The 24,705-nt window shown below is 41.7% G+C and overlaps 1 protein-coding gene across 1 annotated transcript in view; it reads left to right on the top strand.

Moving 5' to 3' along the window:
• Positions 1 to 24,705, top strand: part of LOC138979016 (phosphatidylinositol 4,5-bisphosphate 3-kinase catalytic subunit delta isoform-like) — a 164,418-nt gene that overhangs the window by 43,558 nt on the left and 96,155 nt on the right. The window contains exons 6-9 of the mRNA XM_070351832.1: positions 6,734 to 6,859; positions 15,104 to 15,265; positions 20,570 to 20,639; positions 21,991 to 22,157. Coding sequence (XP_070207933.1) covers positions 6,734 to 6,859; positions 15,104 to 15,265; positions 20,570 to 20,639; positions 21,991 to 22,157 — 525 coding nt within the window. The remainder of the gene's footprint in view (positions 1 to 6,733; positions 6,860 to 15,103; positions 15,266 to 20,569; positions 20,640 to 21,990; positions 22,158 to 24,705) is intronic.

A 24,705-nucleotide genomic window follows, 5' to 3' on the forward strand; every position in this document is an offset into this window, starting at 1 on the left:
ACAGAGCTCCCCGAGCGTCTAAATACAGTACAAGCATACTTCCATTTGAACGCTCACAGAACGGGAACATCCTGGCTGCTTTCTGTCGAGCGTGAGAAATTTTCAAAGAATTTATTTTCGTGGACTTCTCCTTAACAACAATTGCGCCTCGTTTTGGTGCTGGCCGGGACGGCTGTTATGAATATGATACCGGAAATCACGCCCGGACAGTAAGCCTCCCGTAAACCATCACAGATACTGTCAGGCTTTTACACACAGTACAAACACCCTTCCATTTGAACGCTCACCAAACGGGAACATCCTTGGTGCCCTACGTAAAGAGCGAGCAATTTTTAAAGAATTAATTTTGCAGATTGTCTCGAACACTTTTTGGACCCATTCTGAACTCAGGTCAAAAATGAGTTACTTCCCTTCTATCGATGTAAACTGTCGATAGCCGTGGATCGATGATTATCAGAATGTTTTTGGACCGTGGTGCGTTTTTGCGCTAGACCTAACTTTTAAAATCTAAATAATAAATTGACAGCTTGTTACAAAATTCTTTAATCATAAAAGAATTTGTTTTTCATCAAGACAAGATCAGAAAAGCCCGGAAGCAGGGTCACGCAAGAGTCGTCTGCGACGACGGTTACAGTGCATATCGCCGTTCCTCTCAACAGTTAAAAGCCATCGCTAGAGTTCTTGTGAACCACAGCCGTTTGTTTCGTGCATAAAAACGTGCTATTGTAGATAAGCTCACATCGAGTCACATTCAAATGACTAACTGACGACTACATTGTGAAAAAGGGAAACTGGATGACACGAGTTCACGATGGCTCAGGGGTAAGATAAACCACGCAAAAATAAATTCTTTGAAAATTGTTCGCTCTTTACGGAGGGCACCTAGGATGTTCTCAATCGGTGAGTGTTTAAATGAAAGGGTGTTTGTACTGTGTGTAAAAGCCTGACCGTATCTGTGATGGTTTACGGGAGGCTTACTGTGCCTTTAATTTTGATCATAATGTTTATATTTTTAATTTTTAGAGCTTGTTTTTAATCCAAATATAACATATTTATATGTTTTTGGAATCAGAAAATGATGAAGAATAAGATGAACGTAAATTTGGATCGTTTTATAAATTATTATATTTTTTAAAATTTTCAGATTTTTAATGACCAAAGTCATCAATTAATTTTTAAGCCACCAAGCTGAAATGCAATACCGAAGTCCGGCCTTCGTCGATGATTGCTTGGCCAAAATTTCAATCAATTTGATTGAAAAATGAGGGTGTGACAGTGCCGCCTCAACTTTTACAAAAAGCCGGATATGACGTCATCAAAGGTATGTATCAAAAAAAAAGAAAAAAACGTCCGGGGATATCATTCCCAGAAACACTCATGTAAAATTTCATAAAGATCGGTCTAGTAGTTTGGTCTGAATCGCTCTACACACACACGCACACACACACATACACCACACCCTTGTCTCGATTCCCCCCTCAACGTTAAAACTTTAGAAGACACTTGCAAGGCAAATTTTCGCGCCGCGGTGCCGATGACGCAAATAACTCTCGCGACAAAACGATTGGTCCGTAAAATCGCGTCATCAACCGGTTCATGAATGGCCCGTGTATGAATGGCATTCCTTCTGTTGTGATGACGTGCGCACCTCGTCATTGATGTGACTTGGAAAATCGGTCGGATTTAGGTACCCCCAAGATCTTATGTCGAAATTAGATACCTTTACCCTACCGATCCAGAACTGCAAAGGAAACGTTAATCAAACTTCTATAATCATTGAAAAAGCTAAAAATCTGATCGAGCATGAAGAGGTAGCGATCGTGTGGTAGCGATCGTTGGCTGACAGACGGCATATTACTCGACAAAAAGGCAACAAAAACAATAAAATCTCACCTGAAAAAATAATCACAAATCACGCCTTCGGCCTCAACTGTGAAAAGTGTGCAATATGTCACATACGGCATAGGATTGCCCGAAAATGACAACGAAAGTGAAAGTAGCGATGGTTGGAAACCCTTGACAGACGACGGTCGGACATTCCAAGAAATGGACACGGCGCGGAATTTCGCGAAATTTCGGTCATTGTAAATGCTTTCCTATGAAGTACAGACTATAAAGGTGTGTTTTCAATGTCAAAATAAAATCATGTTATCATTTCTTGTGGTAAAATAAGCTTACTTGGTTTATCTGTGAAGACTTAGTTTTTCGGACAGACAGCTTCCAGTTCTCGATTCGATTTTTTGTGTGCAAAATATGTAATCAGACCTGGGAACCCATACGATTTCGCCGTATTTTGTACGCATGATTGTCGAGAATACGCTCAGTACGGTCAGTGGGAAAAAAATACGACGAGAAAAATTCCTAGACTACTTTTCTTCACAGGCCCATCCTGAAGCCGATCCAGTATTTTGGCACATGATTACGTCGCTATATTAGCCGCCGTCGAAAAAAATATAATCGGTTCGTGTCAATCAATCAAAACAACCAGGCAAACGAAAGTACGGTATTTGGCGAAATCGGCTCCGAGAATAAACAAGTGAAACAAAGAAGAAAAGTGAAAAAGTTTGAAGAAAAATATCACACACACACAATTTGTAACCAACACACACATGTAGTCCCGCCCGGAAAAAGCTTTTTTGGGATGATTTACAACTTTTGCGCACATTTCGAGCAGACGAAAACACAACATGGCGGCTCTCGCTCCTCCAACTATCGCGAGACACAAAAACGAAATCTCGCGCGCGCGCGAGATCCTGATACATCCGGTGTTTCTCTGTACGCTTGTCACGACGACTTGTTGACAAACGAAGATTCGCGAAAGAAAGAGAAAAGCGCCGAGTCTTGAGTAGAGAGCTAATAAAGTACCGGTAATCGCTAATCGAGCGAAATGAAAATCCGCGGCGACTTCCATTAGGTGAATTACTATTCAAGTTTAGGTAACGTTTTAGCCGCATCTTTTTATAAGCCGCAATGAGATTTTTTTTTTAAAGTCGCGGCTTGTAGTCCCGTCAAATACGGTACAGTTTGTGTCAGTAAAAATTGGAAAAAACCATTTGTTTTAAAGGTATAGGTAAACTTAATTAACGGTGTGACGCGGGACGCGCATGAGGCATGTTTTAATCATGGATGTGCAAACGCTGTGTGGAGTACGCTTATTTTTTTGAAAATACACCAAGTTTGTTTGAGAATACTCAAAGTGCAAAACAGGGGTTCCCAGGTCTGTGTAATGCAAAATTCATATTTGTGCTTTTGTTTTTGTTTGTATGGTTAGATATTGCAGCTCTGCTATCAAATATGACCATTCAGTGTGAATTGAGTGCCTTTTCGTTTCAATTTTCACATCAATGGTTGGCTTCTGTCATGCAGAAGGAAATGGCGTCTGTCAGGATTCACACGATCGCTACCAAACACATGTGCATAAAATGCCAACAAAACAACTCAAACGATTTTTTTTTTTCAGAATTGTATTCAAAATGACACATTTGTGCATTGCATATAAAAAAAAACACTGAGAAAATTGGTTCAGCAAGTTAGAAATCAGAGCACATTGTGCAGTCAATAGAATGTCTCAATACCGTGAAACCTGCCTACAGTGATAATATATGGGTTCTTCTTTGCTGCTGGTCACAAAAGGTAAAATCAGAGGTAAAAAATTAGCATCTTTAAGCTTATCCAAACTTGGGTTATTTATGTTCAAATTTCAAATCCCAACATTTTCAATTTCAATGTGGGATTTGATTACGACTTCCAGTGGGAGCCCAGTGGGAAGTAAATGGGACACGAGTGGGAAACGGGTGGGACACAACTGGGAAACGGTCTTAGGTTAACCGTTAGGCCGAATTAGAGTGAAATAGCTTTGATAGACATTCAGCAAAAATTAAATACAGAAAAAATCACATCAATTTCCAAAAAAAAAAGACTTTTTGTTATATTTTTTCTAAATCTCGAGGGCTAGTTATAGGTTATTTCCAGCAAGCTTCTTAATGAATGAATAAAAGTAGCCTTTAGCTTTTATTTTCTTCGATTTGTTGAAGGTGGTCCATATTAGGGGACTCGCACATACTTTCAGATTTTGCTATTATTTTTTGTTTGCCAAAAGTGAAAAAAAGAGAAAAGGCCTAACGGTTTTGAGATTTGTGTTTCTGCAACTGTTTTGACATGTGCAAGTTATCCAGAGAGGGTGAATACAGCGAATAAAACTTTTTTGAGCGCTCTACATTTCTTGAAATGAAAATTAAATGAATATCGCGCTGTCCGAAGGAATGGAGTACATATCGGACAATGACCACGCTCAGGCTAAAACGATAGGACATCTGACCGACATGCGGCAATGTGAATCGGACATTTGGGGATTTTCATCGTTATATGTCCGATGTCCGACGCCTAACGACATCCCTGGGATTAGTCCAATTTTACAGGCATATGAAAATGTTAATCAAATGAGGCAGATCGTTATTCTAATTACATTTGACATGTGCAATAGGATAAAAGTCGCTTGTTCTTTTCAATGCTTGTTATTCTCTCAAGTGCCATAAGATTGTTTCCGCCACACAACTCTCATATTGTCATACATGTGCTTTCATCCCTTTGTTTCTCAGATCTACTGGACAAGCAGATGGTCAGAAAAATCAAGGTGTAGACTCTTGAGCCCATCTCTGAGAGCTGTTTTTGTTGTTACATTTTGATGATATCTTCTTTTTACATTTAGTCAAGTTTTGACTAAATGTTTTAACATAGAGGGGGAATCGAGACGAGGGTCGTGGTGTATGTGTGTGTGTCTGTCTGTCTGTGCGTGTGTGTGTGTAGAGCGATTCAGACTAAACTACTGGACCGATCTTTATGAAATTTAACATGAGAGTTCCTGGGAATGATATCCCCGGACGTTTTTTTCCTTTTTTCGATAAATACCTTTGATGACGTCATATCCGGCTTTTTGTAAAAGTTGAGGCGGCACTGTCACACCCTCATTTTTTAATCAAATTGATTGAAATTTTGGCCACGCAATCTTCGACGAAGGCCGGGGTTTGGTATTGCATTTCAACTTGGTGGCTTAAAAACTAATGAGTGAGTTTGGTCATTAAAAATCGGAAACTTTTATTTAAAAACTTTTTTTTTATTAAACGATCCAAAAACAATTTCATCTTATTCTTCGTCATTGTCTGATTCCAAAAAACATATAAATATGTTATATTTGGATTAAAAACAAGCTCTGAAAATTAAAAATATAAAAATTATGATCAAAATTAAATTTCAGAAATCGATTTAAAAACAAGTTCATCTTATTCCTTGTCGGTTCCTGATTCCAAAAACATATAGATATGATATGTTTGGATTGAAAAACACGCTCAGAAAGTTCAAACGAAGAGAGGTACAGAAAAGCGTGCTATGCAGCACAGCGAAACGACTACAGCGCTGAACAGGCTCGTCAGTTTCACTCCGTTTTGCACAAGCGGCGGACTATGGTCATTGTGAAAAAATGCAGTGCGTTCAGATTCATTCTGTGAGTTCGACTGAGCTTGACGCAACTTGTTACATTTAGTCAAGTTTTGACTAAATGTTTTAACATAGAGGGGGAATCGAGACGAGGGTCGTGGTGTATGTGTGTGTGTCTGTGCGTGTGTGTGTGTAGAGCGATTCAGACTAAACTACTGGACCGATCTTTATGAAATTTTACATGAGAGTTCCTGGGTATGAAATCCCCAAACATTTTTTTGATAAATGTCTTTTATGACGTCATATCCGGTTTTTTGTAAAAGTTGAGGCGGCACTGTCACACCTTCATTTTTCAATCAAATTGATTGAAATTTTGGCCACGCAATATTCGACGAAGACCGGACTTCGGTATTGCATTTCAGCATGGAGGCTTAAAAATTCATTAAAAATCTGAAAATTGTAATTAAAATTTTTTTTTATAAAACGATCCAAAATTACTTTTATTTTATTCTTCATCATGTTCTGATTCCAAAAACATATAAATATGTTATATTCGGATTAAAAACAAGCTCTGAAAATTAAATATATAAAAATTATGATTAAAATTAAATTTCCGAAATCATTTTAAAAACAATTTCATCTTATTCCTTGTCGGTTCCTGATTCCAAAAACATATAGATATGATATGTTTGGATTAAAAACACGCTCAGAAAGTTAAAACGAAGAGAGGTACAGAAAAGCGTGCTATGCAGCACAGCGCAACCGCTACCGCGCTGAACAGGCTCGTCACTTTCACTGCCTTTTGCACTAGCGGCGGACTACCGTCATTATGAAAAAATGCAGTGCGTTCAGTTTCATTCTGTGAGTTCCACAGCTTGACTAAATGTAGTAATTTCGCCTTACGCGACTTGTTTTTTCATTTATAAAGAAGTTGAGGATGCTGACTGTGGCAATCAGAATGTTCAATCAAATTCAATGAAACTGCTGTGGAATGTTCTATAGTTTAATCCAGATAATGGGATTACATTTCGGCTTCATGATTTAGCTTCTTTAGATTGGACCTTGAAAATTTGGCCTAAAATCATTGACTATTTCCTGAAAATTTACAAGGACATTAATTTATGTCACTGACCTTATTACTTTGTAAATGAAAAAAAACATCAAAGATTCGATTCACTCTGTATCTGTCTTTGCTGGTAAATGTATTGCCCATCTGTTTGTCTGTCTCTCTTGTAACTCACTGGACTAATGGATTGGTTGATATGCTAATGTGTTCTTCTTGTTTTCTTTTTCCTTTCAGACTGCTATGGAAAAGTTTGAATGGCGCCATCCTTTACGACTGCGTAGTTCACCGGACATACCAAAACAGCTGAAATCAAGGCTGAATAATGACCACATTGTGATCAATGTGGAAATACAACAACAAGTAAGAGGCTAGATGCTGCTTGAACGCATGGCAATGTTAAAAGCGCCTTAGATGCGATAACCTCAACACACCTCAGGTGACCTGTTTACCTTACCAAACACCAGACCAAGCAGAATGCATAGTCTTGGGGTAGAAATTAATGCTTGAGACTCTGACTTAGGTTTTCAATATGCTTGAGGGGGATGCCGGTCCGGACACATGCTGTCAGCCAGATCCATTTGAACTTTTGTGGCTGCCACTTGATGCTGAAACTAATGGATGTGGTGAAGGCGAATGTAAGATATTTGTTTCAGTCTTGTCTTTGTTTCCATTTGTCATTGACCAAATTTGTTTGTATTCTTCCTGGGTGAAAGAGGAGCAGTTGTTCCACCAAGATCAGGTTTCTGCAATAGAAACCTTTGCGACTGCTTTGAAAATCAACACTCAATGATTGCAGAGAACATTAAACACAGTAAAACAATACGACTTTCAGTTAAAACTAATGGTATTGAGGTTTATTGTTTTCTTCGGAACATATCCCAGAATTATTCAACTATCGAGCAATTATCCTAGAACTATTCGACCATCTTGCCAGAGATCACACTCGGCGCATATTCAGCTCCGTTTTTCATTTGTCTCATAATTATTTTTCTGTCTGTCGACTATAAAGACCAATGGGGTTGATGTACTTGTGTATGTCTTGTTTTGTCAAAAATTAAAACATTCCAATAACTAACTTGGTTTTTTTTTTGGGGGGGGGGGGGGGGGGGGGGGGGGGGGGGATTTTTAATCAAACAACAGTTGTAGCGGAGAAAGAGTATTTAAAACAGCTAAAAAAAAAAAAAATCCCAAAGAGTCTAAACATGGCGACTAGCAATAGCCTGAGATAAAGGTATGATCCAAATAAAATAATGAAACTGCTTTTATGAATGTCTGAGGTCATTGATCATAAAAAGTAATAATTATAAACTTAGCAAAAAAATTATTACGGCAAATTTTGCACCCCAATTAAAGCATTAATTCCCGTGTCGTTTTATTCAAACTTTGTATTCCATTTAAGGCCGTGCACTTGACTATCTGGCAGACCTTTCGAATGAAAGATTTCTTTAACAGGGATCACGTGACCGCCACTTAAGTAAGGGTACCCCCAAAATCGATGTGACCAAAACAGGAACAAACTTTTACATACAAGGAGAAAGTCAAATCAATTATCTACCCAGAACATGTTGTTTTGTTTCGCTAGCTTGCATATTTTGTGTGCTAGGCTAATCCTACTGATGCAGGTGTTGATCAAAAGAGCTTTTAAAAAACGGGAGCAAGGGTTTGGGTAGCATTGAAAAAGAAAATCAGAGCTAAGAAGCTGTTTGATACAAGCAGTGTTTGACACAAACAGTAATTCCACTTCAACGAAACTACACTGAGTGTGAAAAGGCGAAAAAGATCAATACTAGAACCTAATTGGAAGAAACATTTCTCCAAACTTTTTAGGACGTCAGCAGGCACCTTCCAGAACGCCATGCTTTGAACAGTGCAATAGTAGCAAGACCACAGCTTTCAGGCGCACGTGTTACAGAGAGCACAGCCAGCGACAATGCAGGCATCTGCGCAACCCGCTGTCAAAATTATTTAAAAACCCTTCACCAAAAATGTTTTGCAAGATATTGACACATGCCAAAGCCAGCGAACCTTGTTCTGCACAATTTTGGTTTCACAAATATAGTACCGTACTTTTCGGACTCTAAGGTGCAACTTTTTTTTTCACACTTGACCCCTGCGGCTTTTTGAACGGAAGCGCCTTATGTGTGGCTGAAATAGAAATCCCTAGCCAAGTTTCCTCTCAGACATCAACTGTGTGAATGGTGCTATACTAAATGAAAGAGTGTGACATGAAGTTCTTGTACATCATTGTAAAGAGTGTGAATGACGTTTTAGTTTAGATGTCAAGCGCTTAGAGCAAGCCTTTTTAACGAAAGTTTTTGATTTAGCGCTATATAAATGTTCTTATTATTATTAGAGACCGCCTGAGTACCAGTCAAACAAGTTGTGATAATGGATGTTTCTGCTACTACTACCCTGGCCAATTTTCCTCTCAGACATCAAAGAGACCGCCCCATAGGTTAAACTCGGTCACTGACCCCGGGTAAGAAGGTCAATGTCTGTAAACTGGTGCAGGGAGTGTTTCCTCTCAGATATGAAAGGGGACCGACCTCTCATAGATAAAACTCAGTCATTGACCCCTGGGAAGAAGAAAGGGCCCGGGTAGCTCAGGTGGTAGAGCACTGGACTTGTGATCGTAAGGTCGCGGGTTCGAATCCGGGCCGGGACAGACACGGGTCAACTTTATGTGCAGACCCAGAGACGGTATTCATCTCCCACCCCCGTGTCACCACAGTGGCACATAAAAGACCTCGGTCATCCTGCCATAAGTGCAGATGGCTGATACAACCCAAACACGCATACACTTGTGTATCTCATCTAAAGTCGGGTTAAAAACCCGGGAACATGCCCCTAATGGCTTTGCCGTGAGGACGTAAAACTTGAATTTCTCTCTCCCCTGGGAAGAAGGTCAGTGTCTGTAAACAAGGCCACCCAGCTATCACAATGGACCTGTCTTTGATCTCACCGCACACACAGAGCACAAATATTTCCACTCTGTATTCTTCCTTTGATGTGCGGCTTTTAGACCGGAAGTGCCTAATGTGATGTTTTTTCTCAATTTTACCTCAAAAGTGGGGGTTGCGCCTTTTATAATGAAGTGCCTTATAGTCCCGAAAGTACGGTATCGGTATTGATGATAGATATAGGGTACTCGCTAGTAAAAGTACCGGTGAAGAAAAGGTTAAAACTGCTGCAATGGAAAATGTTACACAATATATATCCCACCAACATTTTATTGTGTAAAATGAAAATAAAGGACAATAATTTATGCAGTTTATGTAATAATATTGATTATATTGAACATTTTTGTTGGACATGTGAAAAATTTACATTGTTTTGGGGTTATGTCAGCAGTTTTATATACTGTTCAAAAAAAGAAACGCATAGTTGCTACTTGCCAAATTTGTTTTATTTTTCGAAAAAATTAACAGAAAATCCAATATTTAGATTATTTGTTTGAAATTTGGTATGGACACAGTTGAATGCACACACAGTTCATTTGCATCTTCAAATCAATCAGTCAATCGATACGATTGGGTGCCGAGGCTGTCAAGTCAGTAGGGGGTGTGACTGCCTTGAGCAGCAACAACTGCCCGGCACCTTCTGGGCATGGACTGGATCAGATGCCGGATATCTTGCTGTGGGATGGTGTCCCACTCCCCCTGAAGTGCCTGCAATAGATCGCGGTGATTTGCCGGCGCTTCTTCTCGCCTGCGCACACGTCTGTCCAATTCATCCCAGAGGTGTTCTATCGGGTTCATGTCTGGCGACATGGATGGCCAGGGAAGCACCTGGACATGGTGGTCGGTGAGGAACTGGGTGGTGAGTCGTGCTGTGTGCGGGCGAGCGTTGTCCTGCTGGAATATGGCATCCTGGTAAGCCACAAGAGGAAGGGCGTGTGGGCGCAGAATTTCCTCCACGTATCGCTGGGCAGTTATGCGCCCTTGGACGTGCACCAGGGTGCTCCTTCCAGCGGTATTGATCGCCCCCCACACCATGACGCCTCCACCACCATGAACGGGTGCCTCATCCACACAGTTGGGCGCGTAACGTTCGTTTACTCTCCGGTAGACCCTCCTCCGACCATCATGTCGCTGGAGCAGGAAGTAGGACTCGTCGCTGAACCACACGTGTCTCCAGTGATTCCGGACGGTCCAGCGAAGGTGCTGGTTGCCCCACTGCACTCGGTTCTGGCGATGGCGGCGGGTGAGGACAGCTCCTCTGTGAGGTCTGCGAGCTCTCAAACCAGCTTCATGCAGGCGGTTCCGCACGGTCTGGTCCGATAATCGGTGTGGCCCGGGGAGAGCCTGGACAGAAGATGAGGCCGACAGGAAACGATTCCGGAGGTGGCGGAGCCGTATGAAGCGGTCGTGAGCAGCAGTTGTCGCCCTTGGTCTTCCCGCTCGTGGCAAGTCAGCAACGGAGCCAGTGGCTTGAAACCTGACCCACAGTCTACTGATGGTGCTCTGGGACACGTGGAAGTGCCTGGCGATTGCACTTTGACTTTGGCCTGCTTGTAAACGACCCAATGCAATTTGGCGGTCTTCTCTGCTCAATCGGGCCATCTTTCGTCGCTGAATTGTCGTCTGATTTCTTTGTGGCGAACAATCCGCTTTTATGGGTTTTGGAAGACATGGTGAGAGCTTAATATTCCCCGAGTTTCACGAGATTACACTGAAGCATGACGAGTGGTCATGCCAAATGAGCAATTTTGACATTGTAGCCACTGATAACGCATGCGTCACGTGCAGAGCTCACTTGTGGCAATGGACGAAAGGTCGACGACCAGATAAACATTTTCTGCAGTTTGGTGGATATCCTTGTAGCCATATAACTAAATTAACCAAATATTACAAGCTATGCGTTTCTTTTTTTGAACAGTATAGTTTACAGGAAAGCAGCAAATTTGTTTTACAGAACATGTTGTATTATTTGAATATTTGTCAGAAGCAGTAAGTTTTTTAGTTAGGACGATTAATCACATTATTTTAATCGCAAAAAATGTGTGTGAGTAAGTACAGATACGGTATGCCCATTGATTTGAATGTAATGTTGAATTGGGAGTTAGTATTGAGAAATTTAAAAAGGAAAAAAAAAAGGGGAAAAAGTTTATAATGTAATTTATGTGAATTGTAAGGTTTGTATTGTGTGGTGTTAGTAATTGTTGATAGCGTCTTCCCAAACATTAAACAAGTCGCGTGAAGACATTTAGTCAAGATCAACACCACAAACCAATCATCGCCGAGACTACTTTCAGATAGTCTCGGCTAACCATACCAAAGACCGAGACGGATCACGCTCGCCTCCGCGAAGCACGCGTCCGTAGTACTTACTGAACCTATTTCCTTTCATTCTGAGCATATTTGTGACCCACTCCCACAGAAGGATAACAAAGTATCATTTTTGACATTTCGATTTTTTGGTATCCCTTGAAAGTGAAGATAACCAGCTTTCAGATTGTCTTTACTACAAGTGTCTATTATTTAGCATTTATGAGATATAGCGATTTAAAGGTTGCTCAAACTCAAGCAGCCATTTTGAGAAAAGCAGGTGTGAAGGTCACTTGAGTAAATTTGCAAAAAATCCCTAGCAACATGTTTTTAGTTTAACTTCTAAAGCTTAAAGTGACTGATAATGATTACATGTAAACTTTTCTTCAATATGCATCACAAAAAATGAAAATGAAATTTGTTTTAAGTAAGAAAAGTGAAGAAAGAAACAATTATTTGGGGGTTAAAAGGGTCCTTATTTTGCGTCTGCAGTGCAATAAAATCTCATTTTTATTATATTTGCAAAGCGAATCTGAAATTGATATTTACAGAATAGATATAACACATTTGGTAGAGTGCAGAAATGCAAAAATCTCAAAATCCAAAATGTTGGCCATGGCTCAGGTTTATTGCTGTTATCTCTGTTCGGCCACAGCGTCTTTGTTATCCTTTTGTTGGAGCGGGTCACATTTTTAGAGTAAGCATGACATATCTATATATTTTTGAATTCAGGAGAAGATGAGGAATACAACGCGATCAATTTTAAATCTGTTTGCGAAAAATCGATTTTAATGACAACTTTAATGAGCAAACTCATTAATTAATTTTTAAGCCTCCAAGCTGAAATGCAATACCAAAGTCCGGGCTTCGTGGAAGATTACTTGACCAAAATTTCAACCAATTTGGTTGAAAAATGAGAGCGTGACAGTGCTGCCTCAACTTTCACAAAAAGCCGGATATGACATCATCAAAAACATTTATCAAAAAAATGAAAAAAACCAGGTGGGGTTATTATACTCAGGAACTCTCATTTAAGTTTCATGAAAATCGGTCCGGCAGTTTTCTTTGAATCACTGTACACACACACACACACACACACACACACACACACACACACACACATACACACACCATGACCCTCATCTCGATTCCCCCTCTATGTTAAAACATTTAGTCAAAACTTGACTAAATGTAAAAAAAGCAAGACCACAGCATTCAAGTGCTCAAAACAAAACTTGTGTGGCCCCATTCTTTGTCAGAGGCTTTGTCTTGGTCAGAATCAAAAAACAAGAATGGTTATGTTATATGAAGTCTTATATCGCGCGCGTATCTCCAGATTCGGACTCAAGGCGCAGGGATCTATTTATGCCGTGTGAGATGGAATTTTTTGTACACAATACATCACGCATTCACATTGACCAGCAGATCGCAGCCATTTCGGCGCATATCCTACTTTTCACGGCCTATTATTCCAAGTCACACGGGTATTTTGGTGGACATTTTTTATCTATGCCTATACAATTTTGCCAGGAAAGACCCTTTTGTCAATTGTGGGATCTTTAACGTGCACACCCCAATGTAGTGTACACGAAGGGACCTCGGTTTTTCGTCTCATCCGAAAGAGTAGCACTTGAACCCACCACCTAGGTTAGGAAAGGGGGGAGAAAATTGCTAACGCCCTGACCCAGGGTCGAACTCGCAACCTCTCGCTTCCGAGCGCAAGTGCGTTACCACTCGGCCACCCAGTCCTTATGTAAATGTAACGTTTTGTTTTGTCTATAATAAACGTTCCAATTACCTACCATTCTTGTTTTTTACATTTAGTCAAGTTTTGACTAAATGTTTTAACATAGAGGGGGAATCGAGATGAGGGTCGTGGTGTATGTGTGTGTGTCTGTCTGTCTGTGCGTGTGTGTGTGTAGAGCGATTCAGACCAAACTACTGGACTGATCTTTATGAAATTTGACATGAGAGTTCCTGGGAATGATATCCCCGGACATTTGTTTCATTTTTTCGAAAAATACTTTTGATGACGTCATATCCGGCTTTTTGTAAAAGTTGAGGCGGCACTGTCACACCCTCATTTTTCAATCAAATTGATTGACATTTTTGTAAAGCAATCTTCGACGTAGGCCGGACTTCGGTATTTCGTTTCAGCTTGGTGGCTTAAAAATTAATTAATGACTTTGGTCATTAAAAATCTGAAAATTGTAATAATTTTTTTTTATATAAAACGATCCAAATTTACGTTCATCTTATTCTACATCATTTCCTGATTCCAAAAACATATAAATATGTTATATTTGGATTAAAAACAAGCTCTAAAAATTAAAAATATAAAAATTATGATCAAAATTAAATTTCCAAAATCGATTTAAAAACAATTTCATCTTATTCCTTGTCGGTTCCTGATTCCAAAAACATATAGATATGATATGTTTGGATTAAAAACACGCTCAGAAAGTTAAAACGAAGAGAGGTACAGAAAAGCGTGCTATGCAGCACAGCGAAACCACTACCGCGCTGAACAGGCTCATCAGTTTCACTCCGTTTTGCACAAGCGGCGGACTACGGTCATTGTGAAAAAATGCAGTGCGTTCAGTTTCATTCTGTGAGTTCCACAGCTTGACTAAATGTAGTAATTTCGCCTTACGCGACTCGTTTATTCTTAATTTTGGAACATTGGCAGTCTATCTGTTTTTGGAGTTTTGTCTTGGTCAATAAGACATCACTTTGCACAGTATGCAGCTGCACTGAAGTAACTTTTGTGCCATTGTTGTAATTCTACTGTATTATCATTAAGAGAGAGAGAGAGAGAGAGAGAGAGAGAGAGAGAGAGAGAGAGAGAGAGAGAGAGAGAGAGAGAGAGATGGACAGTGAATATGCATACATGTGAGTGCGCATGTGTGTGTGTCTGTGTGTCACAGTGTGTGTGTATTGTGTGTGTGTCACAGTGTGTGTGTATTGTGTGTGTGTCACAGTGTGTGTGTATTGTGTGTGTGTGTGGACGTGTATGTGAGAGACAAATGAGAGATAGACAGCTAGACAGAGAACGCCATAGAAAGAAAGAACGCACGAGAAACAATATGACGTCATTAATCATCATAAAAATTCATTACACTGTATGTCATTCCATTCTTTCCATAAGCTTACCATCCCGAAGAAGGCAGTAATGTGCTAAAATATTGATTATAGATATAAACGTACCTAACGTGGTTACTGGTGTTTTTATTTTTTATTTAAATGTATTATCATTATTATAATTATTATCAGTAGTACTCAGTAGTAGTAATCTGTGAAGCGAGAATAGGTAGTGTAATATGTATATCTGTTTCAGATGTGTCACAAGCTGAGGCTGAGTGCCCAGTGCACGCCTATGGAGGCGGTGCGCTTGTTGCTGGAGGAATGCCCAGGTTATGCTGAACCTGATGACTGTATACTCAAGGTCTTCGGACTGGATGAGTTTCTCTATGGATGCTACCCTCTTATCCAGTTCAAGGTCAGTGAAGTTTTCTCTGAATCGCTCTACACATACACACACTTTGCCAAATAATTTTCCCATAACGCACGTTTCACGCATGACACAGACTTTAATTGTGGTTTAGATGTATTTTAGATTTGAATATGGTTGCTTTGGTGTTCAGATCTCAATATTTGTATTAATGAGCTCTTTATAACAGTAGTCCTAAATTCCCCCATCTAATAGATGGGCAGGGAAATACAATGTAGCTCAGTCCGTAGCGGCGCTGGCTTCAAACCAGGGATGCGTTGCATAGGCAGAGCGCCACAGAACGTTTGCGAACGTTTTCTAGGCAACGCATAGTTTTGTTGTGACGCTCGCGAGCGTTAGCAAGCGCTCGGTACGAGTACCATTGTCTGGGGTCACTGAAGCGTAACAATGGCGACCGCTCGCCGAGAATGGTCTAGGCAACGGGTGTTTGCGGGGAGCATTCTGTAACGTACCTGAGAGGTGGCACGCCAGAAACTATTGCACTGTACTGAGCTTGCCGGTTGACTCTCTCTCTGTCTCTTTCTCTATCGCAGTCTCTCTCTCTGTGTCTTGCTTGCTCTCTCTCTCTCTCTCTCTTTCTCTTTCTCTGTCTCTGTCTCTCTCTGTCTCTCTCTTTCTCTGTCTCTGTCTCTCAGTCCCTCTGTGCCTGTCTCTCTGTCTACGTCTCTGTCTCTCTCTTTTTCATTCTTTCTTTCTACCTTCCCTCTCCCTATGTCTTTCTCTTTCTTTCCATCTCTCTCTAAATCTGTCTGTCTCTCTTTGTGTCCGTATGAAAGTCTCTCTCTCTTATCTTTCTATCTCTCTCCCTTTCGCTCTCTCTTCCCCTCCTCATCTCTTTCTCTCTCTCTCTCTCTCTCTCTCTCTCTCTCTCTCTCTCTCTCTCTCTCTCTCTCTCTCTCTCTCTCTCTATCTCTCTCTTTCTTTCTCTCTCTCTCTCTCTCTCTCTCTCTCTATGAGTGTGTGTTAAGGGTGGTTTGTGTGGTTGTGTTTGTGTGTGTGGTTGGGCATGTGCGTGTGTGGTTGTGTGTGTGTCTGTGTGTGCTTGTGCGTGTGTGTGTGTGTGTGTGTGCACGTGTGCATGCTAATGTGTGTGAGTGCGTGCGTGTGCATGTGTGTGTGTGTATTTATATGTGTGTATGTGTTTGTAAGTGTGTGTATGTGTACGTGTGTGTGTGTATGTGTTTCTGTGTGTATTTGTATGCGCGCGCACACACGTTTGATTGTGTGAGTATGTGTGTGTGTGTGTGCGTGTGTGTGGTGTGTGTGTGTTCGTGTTAGCTTGTTTGAGTGCGTGTGTTGTGTGTGTTGTGTGTGTGTGGGTGTGTGCATTAGGGTGTGTGAGTGTGTGTTAAGGGTGGTGTGTGTGTGAATGTATATGTTCGTGTGCGTGGATGTGTGTGTGTCAGGGGGGGGGGGGGGGGGGCTGTGTGAGGTTGTGTGTGTGTGTGTGTGTGTTTGTTTCTGGGTGAATGTATGTGCATGTTTGTGTTATGGTGTGTGTGTATGTTTTGCTTTTTTCACGAGATCGAACTTATGATTGAAAAGGCTGACGACCACAAACATTCACAGAGAGAAGAATGCGTGCAGAAAGTGACTCATGCAGGTTATTGTGATGTCTCTCTGTCTCTCTCTGTCTCTGTCTCTGTCTCTGTCTCTCTCTCTCTCTCTCTCTCTCTCTCTCTCTCTTTCTCTCTCTCTCTCTCTCTCTCTCTCTCTCTCTCTCACTTTCTCACAAGCAAACACACACACACACACACACACACACACACACACACACACACACACAGACAAACACACACACACACATTCACAGATACAGAAGCACACACACACACACACACACACCTTTTTTTCTACGTTAATATCCGTGTAAATATGTGATTAGATTAGTCCCCTCTCTGGGCGAGGGCTGGTTGAAAAAAAGCTCGTTGTATTGCTTATGCCACAACCCTCTAAAAATAAAATTTGATTTGATTTGATTTGATTTGATCTCTCTAAATTAAGTTATGTTAAAAATTGACACTTTTTATCATTGGAAATTGTACTTAAAATGCAGCATGACAATTTAGTTTTTAAATTTGTATCTGTATATACAGTTATAATGTATTAAGTTTGATGTGATAGTTCTTTCATTATATTGTTTTCAGTTCTTGTTGACCCTATATTAGGGCGAGGGCTGAATGTAAAAAAGCAATATTCTTGCTTGTCTATTACCCTAGATAATAAAGATTTTGTCTTGTCTCTCTCTCTCTCTCTCTCTCTCTCTCTCTCTCTCTCTCTCTCTCTCTCTCTCTCTCTCTTTCTCTCTCTCTCTCTCTCTCTCTCTCTCTCTCTCTCGCTCCCTCTCTCATACACACACATTCTTTATGTTCGTCTGTCTCTCCGTCTCCCCATTCTCTCTCTTTCTCTCTGCCTTTCTCTCTCTTTGTCTCTCTCTCTGTCACTCTCTCTCTCTCTCTCTCTTTCTCTCTCTCTTTCTCTTTCTCTTCCTCTTCCCCCCCCCCCCCCCCCCCTTACTATTTCCGTGTCTCTCTCTCTCTCTCTCTCTCTCTCTCTTTCTCTCTCTCCCCCCCTCCCTTCCTATTTCCGTGTAATGAATTGTGTGGGTGTATTTGCTTGTGTGTTTTGGTAGTAACATACGCTACTGCATGGCACTTTAAGTGTGTCATCTTGTATTTGCTGCAAGGTCGCGTTATCTGCTTTTTTCACGAGATCGGACCGTGCTTAAGATTGAAAAGGCTGACGTTCACAAAAAGTCAGAGCGAGAAGAATGCGTGCAGATAGGGACACGTGTGTGTGTGTGCGTGTTTGTATTGCTGTGTGTGTTACTGTTTGTGTATGTTAATGTGTGAGTGAGTGCGCGCGTGTGCATGTGTGTATGTAAACATATTATGTGGGTGTGTGTTTGTGTGTGTGTGTGTGTGGTGGGGGGTGTTTCTGCGCGCGTGTGTGCGGAAGGGCGAGAGGGAGAGGGGGGACGAGAGAGAGACAGATAGAGAGATTGAGAAAGAGAAAGAAAGGAAGGGAGAAACAGACAGATGAACAGAGAGAGAAAGAGAGACAGAGACACGGCGAGAGAGAGAGAGAGAGAGAGAGAGAGAGAGAGAGAGAGAGCGCGCGCACGCGGGCTTTTTTCTCCTAAACATTCCCCTTTAATCAACCTTTATTGACTGACATGAAGACCACAACACTTTTCCACGGACTCGACAAGAAATCCAACTGTCAAATCTGACCACCAAAAAATAAATGGAAAGGCCCTGCTTCTCCACGTGGGGTACGAAACTCAAACACACACACACAGATATCCTGAGGCCCAATGCATAGCGTCACCCCTAAAATGTACTCATGGACTGAGCTGTAAGCGATTGGACTCGTCTACTTTGGTCAGTGCGGGTAGGGAGGGCTGTTCCAAGTACAAAGCGACTGTTCGCATGATCGCCCCTAATATGCATGCATGGACTCGGCCGTCAGCGAAGAGATGGGTCCATTTACTTGAAAGTGGGTAGAGAGGGTAGAATTGAGTTTGCTGCGAACATAGCGTTGCTTACAACATGAAAACTTGTTGTCTCTTCGCGAACAGAACGTCCGCTCTATGCAACGCACCCCAGTTGTCGCTATCGGCGTGGGTTCGATCCCCAAGTTCGGTGAGGGATTTATTTCTCGGAGTCAACTTTGTGCAGTCACTCTCCTCGGTGTCCGAACATCCCCGTGCGACGTATGCACACAATAAAGAACCCAAGTTCACGGCAAAAGTCTCAGGGCTTGGAAACATGAATACATGCATACATGGGGGGAAAAAAGGGTAGCGCCGTTTTCTGTATGGCAGCCCGAATTTCCAAGAGGGTAACCTCACAGGATTATATGAATCTTATCCTTATCCTTATCCTAGAGTGGATTTGTGAGAGATCAAAATAAACATGACACTGCATGAAACGTTTTTTTAACATTACTTGCGTCAGCTGATTTTTAAATCTTGTTTGGTGCTGTTAAATATCTGAACTCTTCAAATAAACCAGTTTCAGTTGAAGATAAAGTTCTGCTATAAAGTAGCTTCCAGTACGATGAGCAAGGGTATGACCATTCCCAGTTTTCGTCGACATAATTTACCCATAAAAACTAAATGAAACCTTCTTTTATTCAATGCAGTGTTTGCACTGCTTCTTGGTTGCAATTGAAGTTGAGCTTTACTCATCTAGTGTGAAAACATTAACACATTTTTAATTTAATTTGTTTTTAATTAAGCGACCCACTACCACCCCCCACCCCCCACCTCTGTGACCAGGCAGCAAAGAAAACCCCATATGTGAACTCTTCTTAAGTCATACACAAGGTGCTACTGGTGCATTGAATGCAAGGGTCACGGTTGATGGGGAAACGTTGAGCCTTATAATCATGAAACAAGAGGCGAAGCCTTCAAGGCTCCCGTAAGAAATCGACAAACAGTAACACAAACTCAATCACTCTGTCACACACACACACACACAGTAAGCATAGACACGGTGCAAGAGTGGGAGATGCTAGATCTAGATCTGTCTGTCTGTAGCCTACTTACGAGTTACGGGGACACGACTGCCACTGAGATCGACACTGCCCTTTCGACAGCGCTTCCTCGCGCAGACACTGAAAACACGCTGTGCAGATCAACCTGTAGGAAATCTCCTTTGGTATCTTCTTTATCTATTTTTTCTGGAGCCGCTACGAAACCGAACAATGTGAAATCGTCTTCCCCGAATCGGCGAATGCAGCTCGGTTAGAACTGAGAAGTGAATCTATACCACAATCCTTCACGCGATCTGACCTAACCTTGACCCTTGACCTGGTCTACATACCACACACAACACAAATCAGTCACCTGTTTTTACCCCCCCAAAACCCACCACCACCCGTTTTCTTTGGATACACACTTTATCTACATACGTGCCGACGAAATGTTGATCATTGCTTCAATACTTTGAAGCTGTTGCTTGGATAATAACCCGGTAAAATTAGTATTTCGGTGTTCAGTCAAATGTTAAAGTTTCTATCACACACGCACACACGCATACACGCACAGACAGACAAAAGTTAGCATCGCATAGGCTACACTTACGTGAGCCAAATATGGTACTCAAATGTTGCACAGCTAGCGTTACTTATAATACTCAAAAGGATTGTCAGCATAAAAAATGTTGGTCAGAGCTGTCATCGACAGTGTTAATTAATGGTCATTGTAGACTCATAATTTATTAAGAGAACATTTTTTTAACTCGTCTTCCTGGCACAATAGAGATACATCTGCTGTTTTTGTTGCAGTACGTGTATCTGTGTCTTGTGAAGAATACGGCCCCTCAGTTTTGGCTTGTGCACACAAGCACACTTCCAGGTATGATTAGATTAAAAAAATGTCTTCAAAATGTTTTACAGTTTGTCATGCAATGCACAGAACACTAGGATATATACTACAAAAGACGGAAAAAAACATGTTATTTGTTATGATTGCTTGCCTATTGTACTGAAGATTTAGAAATTTTGTTATTCACCTGAGTAATCAGGAGAGTCTTAAACAAGTCGCATAAGGCGAAATTACTACATTTAGTCAAGCTGTTGAACTCACGGAATGAAACTGAACGCACTGTATTTTTTCACCAAGACAGTACAGCTTCGTCAATCCCCGCGTGAAGGAAATCGCTCACCTTCCACGTGCAAAACGTAGTGATATTGACACGCCAGATTAGCGCGGTAGCGTATTGTGCTAAGCAGGAAAGCGCGCTTTTCTGTATTCTTGTTAACTTTCTGAGCTTGTTTTGAATACAACCTATCATATCTATATGTTTTTGGAATCAGGAAATGATAAAGAATAAGATGAAATCATTTTTGGATCGATTTCTTTTAATCGTAAGACTAATTAATCTATTTTCGTTAATTGTGATCACATTTTAAGAGTAAACATGACATATGTATATATGTTTAGATTCAGAATGTGATGAAGAATACGATGCAATCAATTTTAAATCTGTTTGCGAAAAATCGATTTTAATGACAACTTTAATGAGCAAACTCATTAATCAATTTTTAAGCCTCCAAGCTGAAATGCAATACCAAAGTCCGGGCTTCGTCGAAGATTACTTGACCAAAATTTCAACCAATTTGGTTGAAAAATGAGAGCGTGACAGTGCCGCCTCAACTTTCACGAAAAGCCGGATATGACGTCATCAAAGACATTGATAAAAAAAATGAAAAAACGTCTGGAGGTACCATAATCAGGATCTCTCATGTCAAGTTTCATGAAGATCGGTCCAGTAGTTTTCTCTGAATCGCTCTACACACACACACAGACACACACACATACACCACGACCCTCGTCTCGATTCCTCCCTCTACGTTAAAACATTTAGTCAAAACTTGACTAAATGTAAAAAGGAGCAGTGTAAGGCTGGCTGTGTGTTGACAAAAAACTTAACGTTAAGGTTATTTCAGCTGTGTTTGAAGCTATAGTTTTGATTGCACTAGGGTTTGGTGATTTCCTGATATGACCCCAGTTCATTAGATTTGTGTAACTGGTGATCCTGGATCTTTTCCTAAAGTTGCTGAGCTGTTAAAAAAAACCACCAAAGCTGAGCTGAGACTTGTATTTTCCTGCAGATAGCAATTCTGTTGACTCATTATATAAAATGGCCTGAGAGGGAAGTTGTCTTCAGAGGTGCACTTCATGGCATTGCTGATAAACATTGCAGACATGGCACCACCAGTACCACCAGTACCACCAAATCGACGTGGCACATTACCAGTATTTTCATACGAGCAACCAGAAGATTCATATCATTGCTCATGGAAAGTTCAACACAAGTTCTCCATCAGTGTAACTGGTATCAACAAAGTGCAGCTTGCAGATAACAGCAAGGTCAGTCATGTGTGTTTGTGTGTGTGTGTTTGTGTGTGTGTGTGTTTATGATACCTTTTTCTAACAAGAAATGTTTATCAGGCATTTGGTAGCTGTTTATATCTCATTTTCTGTTTACTTACATGTTTTGGTTAGTTTTGAATTGACTCATTCTGCTGCATATGAATTTAGATCTGTGTGTGTGTGTGTTTTTGTTTACAATGTGTGATATAAATTATTTTCCCCCTTGTTCAAGATGACCGGTGACTGGTTTGGAATGACTATCACTTACTTTTGTCATGTGTTCTTATTGCTGTTGTTTCGAAAATTTTTAATTAAATTTTCATTTGATTAATATACTTACCCGAGTCACATATTAGCATTGACGCAGTCGAGATGCTAGGTAGACTGAAAAAACGCTATCCCGTCTATAGTATAAGGGAAGCAACCCAAGCAAAAAAGTAGCAAGCTTGCTACCCTGGGTTGCCTCCCGTAGCGTGCATCACGCCACAGATCTCGTACCCAATACGAGACACCCTCATTCGACTTCTAGAATACAAAGAAACTAAAAGCGGGGAAGGTGGGAGGGAATTACCTATGTGACTCGGGTAAGTATATTAATCAAATGAAAATTTAATTAAAAATTTTCGATTAAATTACATATTCTTACTCCGAGTCACATATTAGCAGATAACTCCAACAAGGTGGTGGGTAAGATCAAAAAGTTCAAACTCACTCTAAAGTTCTGGAGAGACAAAAGCCAGCTGCCGCCAAGGAAGGAACAGGCCGAGACCCATCCTGACAGAGGGCAGCAATGTCTGCAGAACCTGATAAGACAAAATCCTAGCGCCAGAAGCTGTGCGCCGGACATCATCCAAACCCCATAGGCAAAAAAGGCCAAGGCCCTGGAAAAGAGCTCAGGCCGAGCCGAGGGAAAGATAGCATAAGCTATGACAAGGCGGAAGGCAAGAAAATCCCTTGCCGAGAAACTGGCCCACTGCCAAAAGTCAGGAAAGGATCCCGTGAGAAAGCAACCACTGACTCACTCTAAACCCTTGCCAGGAACTGGCCCACTGCCAAAGGACAGAATCGGACCGAGAACCACCCTGATTGACAGCCGAGATGTCTCTCAGGCAAGAATGCGAAAGACAACCTCAGAGAGCCAGTAAGCTGTGCCCAGCACTTCTTCCAATTTTCTGAACCGTAAAACAGTCCGGAAAAGGACCCCAGTCTTGGATAAACCCGACCAAGTAGAGGGAAGGACAAGCTGCCCCCCCCCCCCCCTTAAATGGAAGGAAATGCTAATGGCCTGGAAAAGATCCGTGCGTAAGGTTGCCGGCTAAGCCCTGAAAAGGACCGACCCTCACGGAGACCATAAGGCAAACATGCCAAAGTAAGAAAACTTTGGGATGGAGTGAGGCCCAAAGGCCGTTGAGAGAACAGTCAGCTCCGGAAGAGTGACCAAACTCCAAACCGGAAAGAGAGAGACGCCTGAGTATCAAGTACCAGGGTCCACCTCAATGAGCAAAACTCAAGGGAGACGGTCACCAGTCGTCCCTTGCCCCTCCCTGCGCAAGCAGAGAGAGGGGTAAAAAAGGGGACGAAGCGACCTAAGGTAGTGCCTAAGCACCGCAAATGCGGACCCGCAGTGGCCAAATCCTAATGTGACCGGAGACCGGAAACAAAATGACGAAAGCCAGCGTGATCTCAGAGCAGACTGCTTGTAGGTAATTGAAAATGAATCAAAAAACCCGAAACAGAAAGGACGAAGCTGGTAAGAAAGACGGAAAACCGTGAAGCGAACCAGCCGTCAGCCTCCCGAGACCAGAGTTCTCAGTAATAGTCATAGTTGCAAGTGAAGAAGGGGTGACCAGGCCTGAAGCCCAACCCGGCAGAAATCGTCCCAACTCACATCATGCAAGCATGATGGAGAAGAGGAAGAGACGAAATCCGCAGTCACAAGAACCAATTGCCAAAGTCGCAACACGACAGGCAGGAGACTATAACACAGGCTAAGGCCGAGAGCCTTGCTGCCCGTAGGCCGGCCATTGCGCCAAAGTACTCAAAGTACACAGGCACAGTAAGAAACCAAAAGTTTCGGCCGCCGAAAAAGATGCTGGCCTAGAGGCCAGCACCGAGAAAACTGGAACATTAGCTAGACCTCTGCCCACAAAGGGGAGGAGTAGCCAAAAAACCTGAGAAAAAGTGACAAGCCAAGAATGACTTCTCAAACATGCGTTGCCCAGACAATGCACCCTCAGGAAAATCTGAATGTTACTTCCGAGGCCAACTCAAGTGAACCTTAAGTTTGGACGAAACACCAGAACGCGTCTGATCGCTAGAGAAAGACAAAGTCAGACTCGGCGAAAGACAAACCTGGACCAAGTCCAGAAGCTGGTGGCAAGAGAAAACGGGGAAGCCCAAAGGCAGAAACCCCCCTTTAAACGGAAATCGACCTCTCAGCACCCATACGCTGGGAAAGAGAAAGAATGTCGAAGCCCGAAGCCACAAGCACAAGGAAAACAACAACCACCACCTCCAACGGATGAAATGGCTGTTGCTCCCGCCG

The sequence above is a fragment of the Littorina saxatilis genome, linkage group LG10 (genome assembly GCF_037325665.1).
Source record: "Littorina saxatilis isolate snail1 linkage group LG10, US_GU_Lsax_2.0, whole genome shotgun sequence".
Taxonomy (NCBI): domain Eukaryota; kingdom Metazoa; phylum Mollusca; class Gastropoda; order Littorinimorpha; family Littorinidae; genus Littorina; species Littorina saxatilis.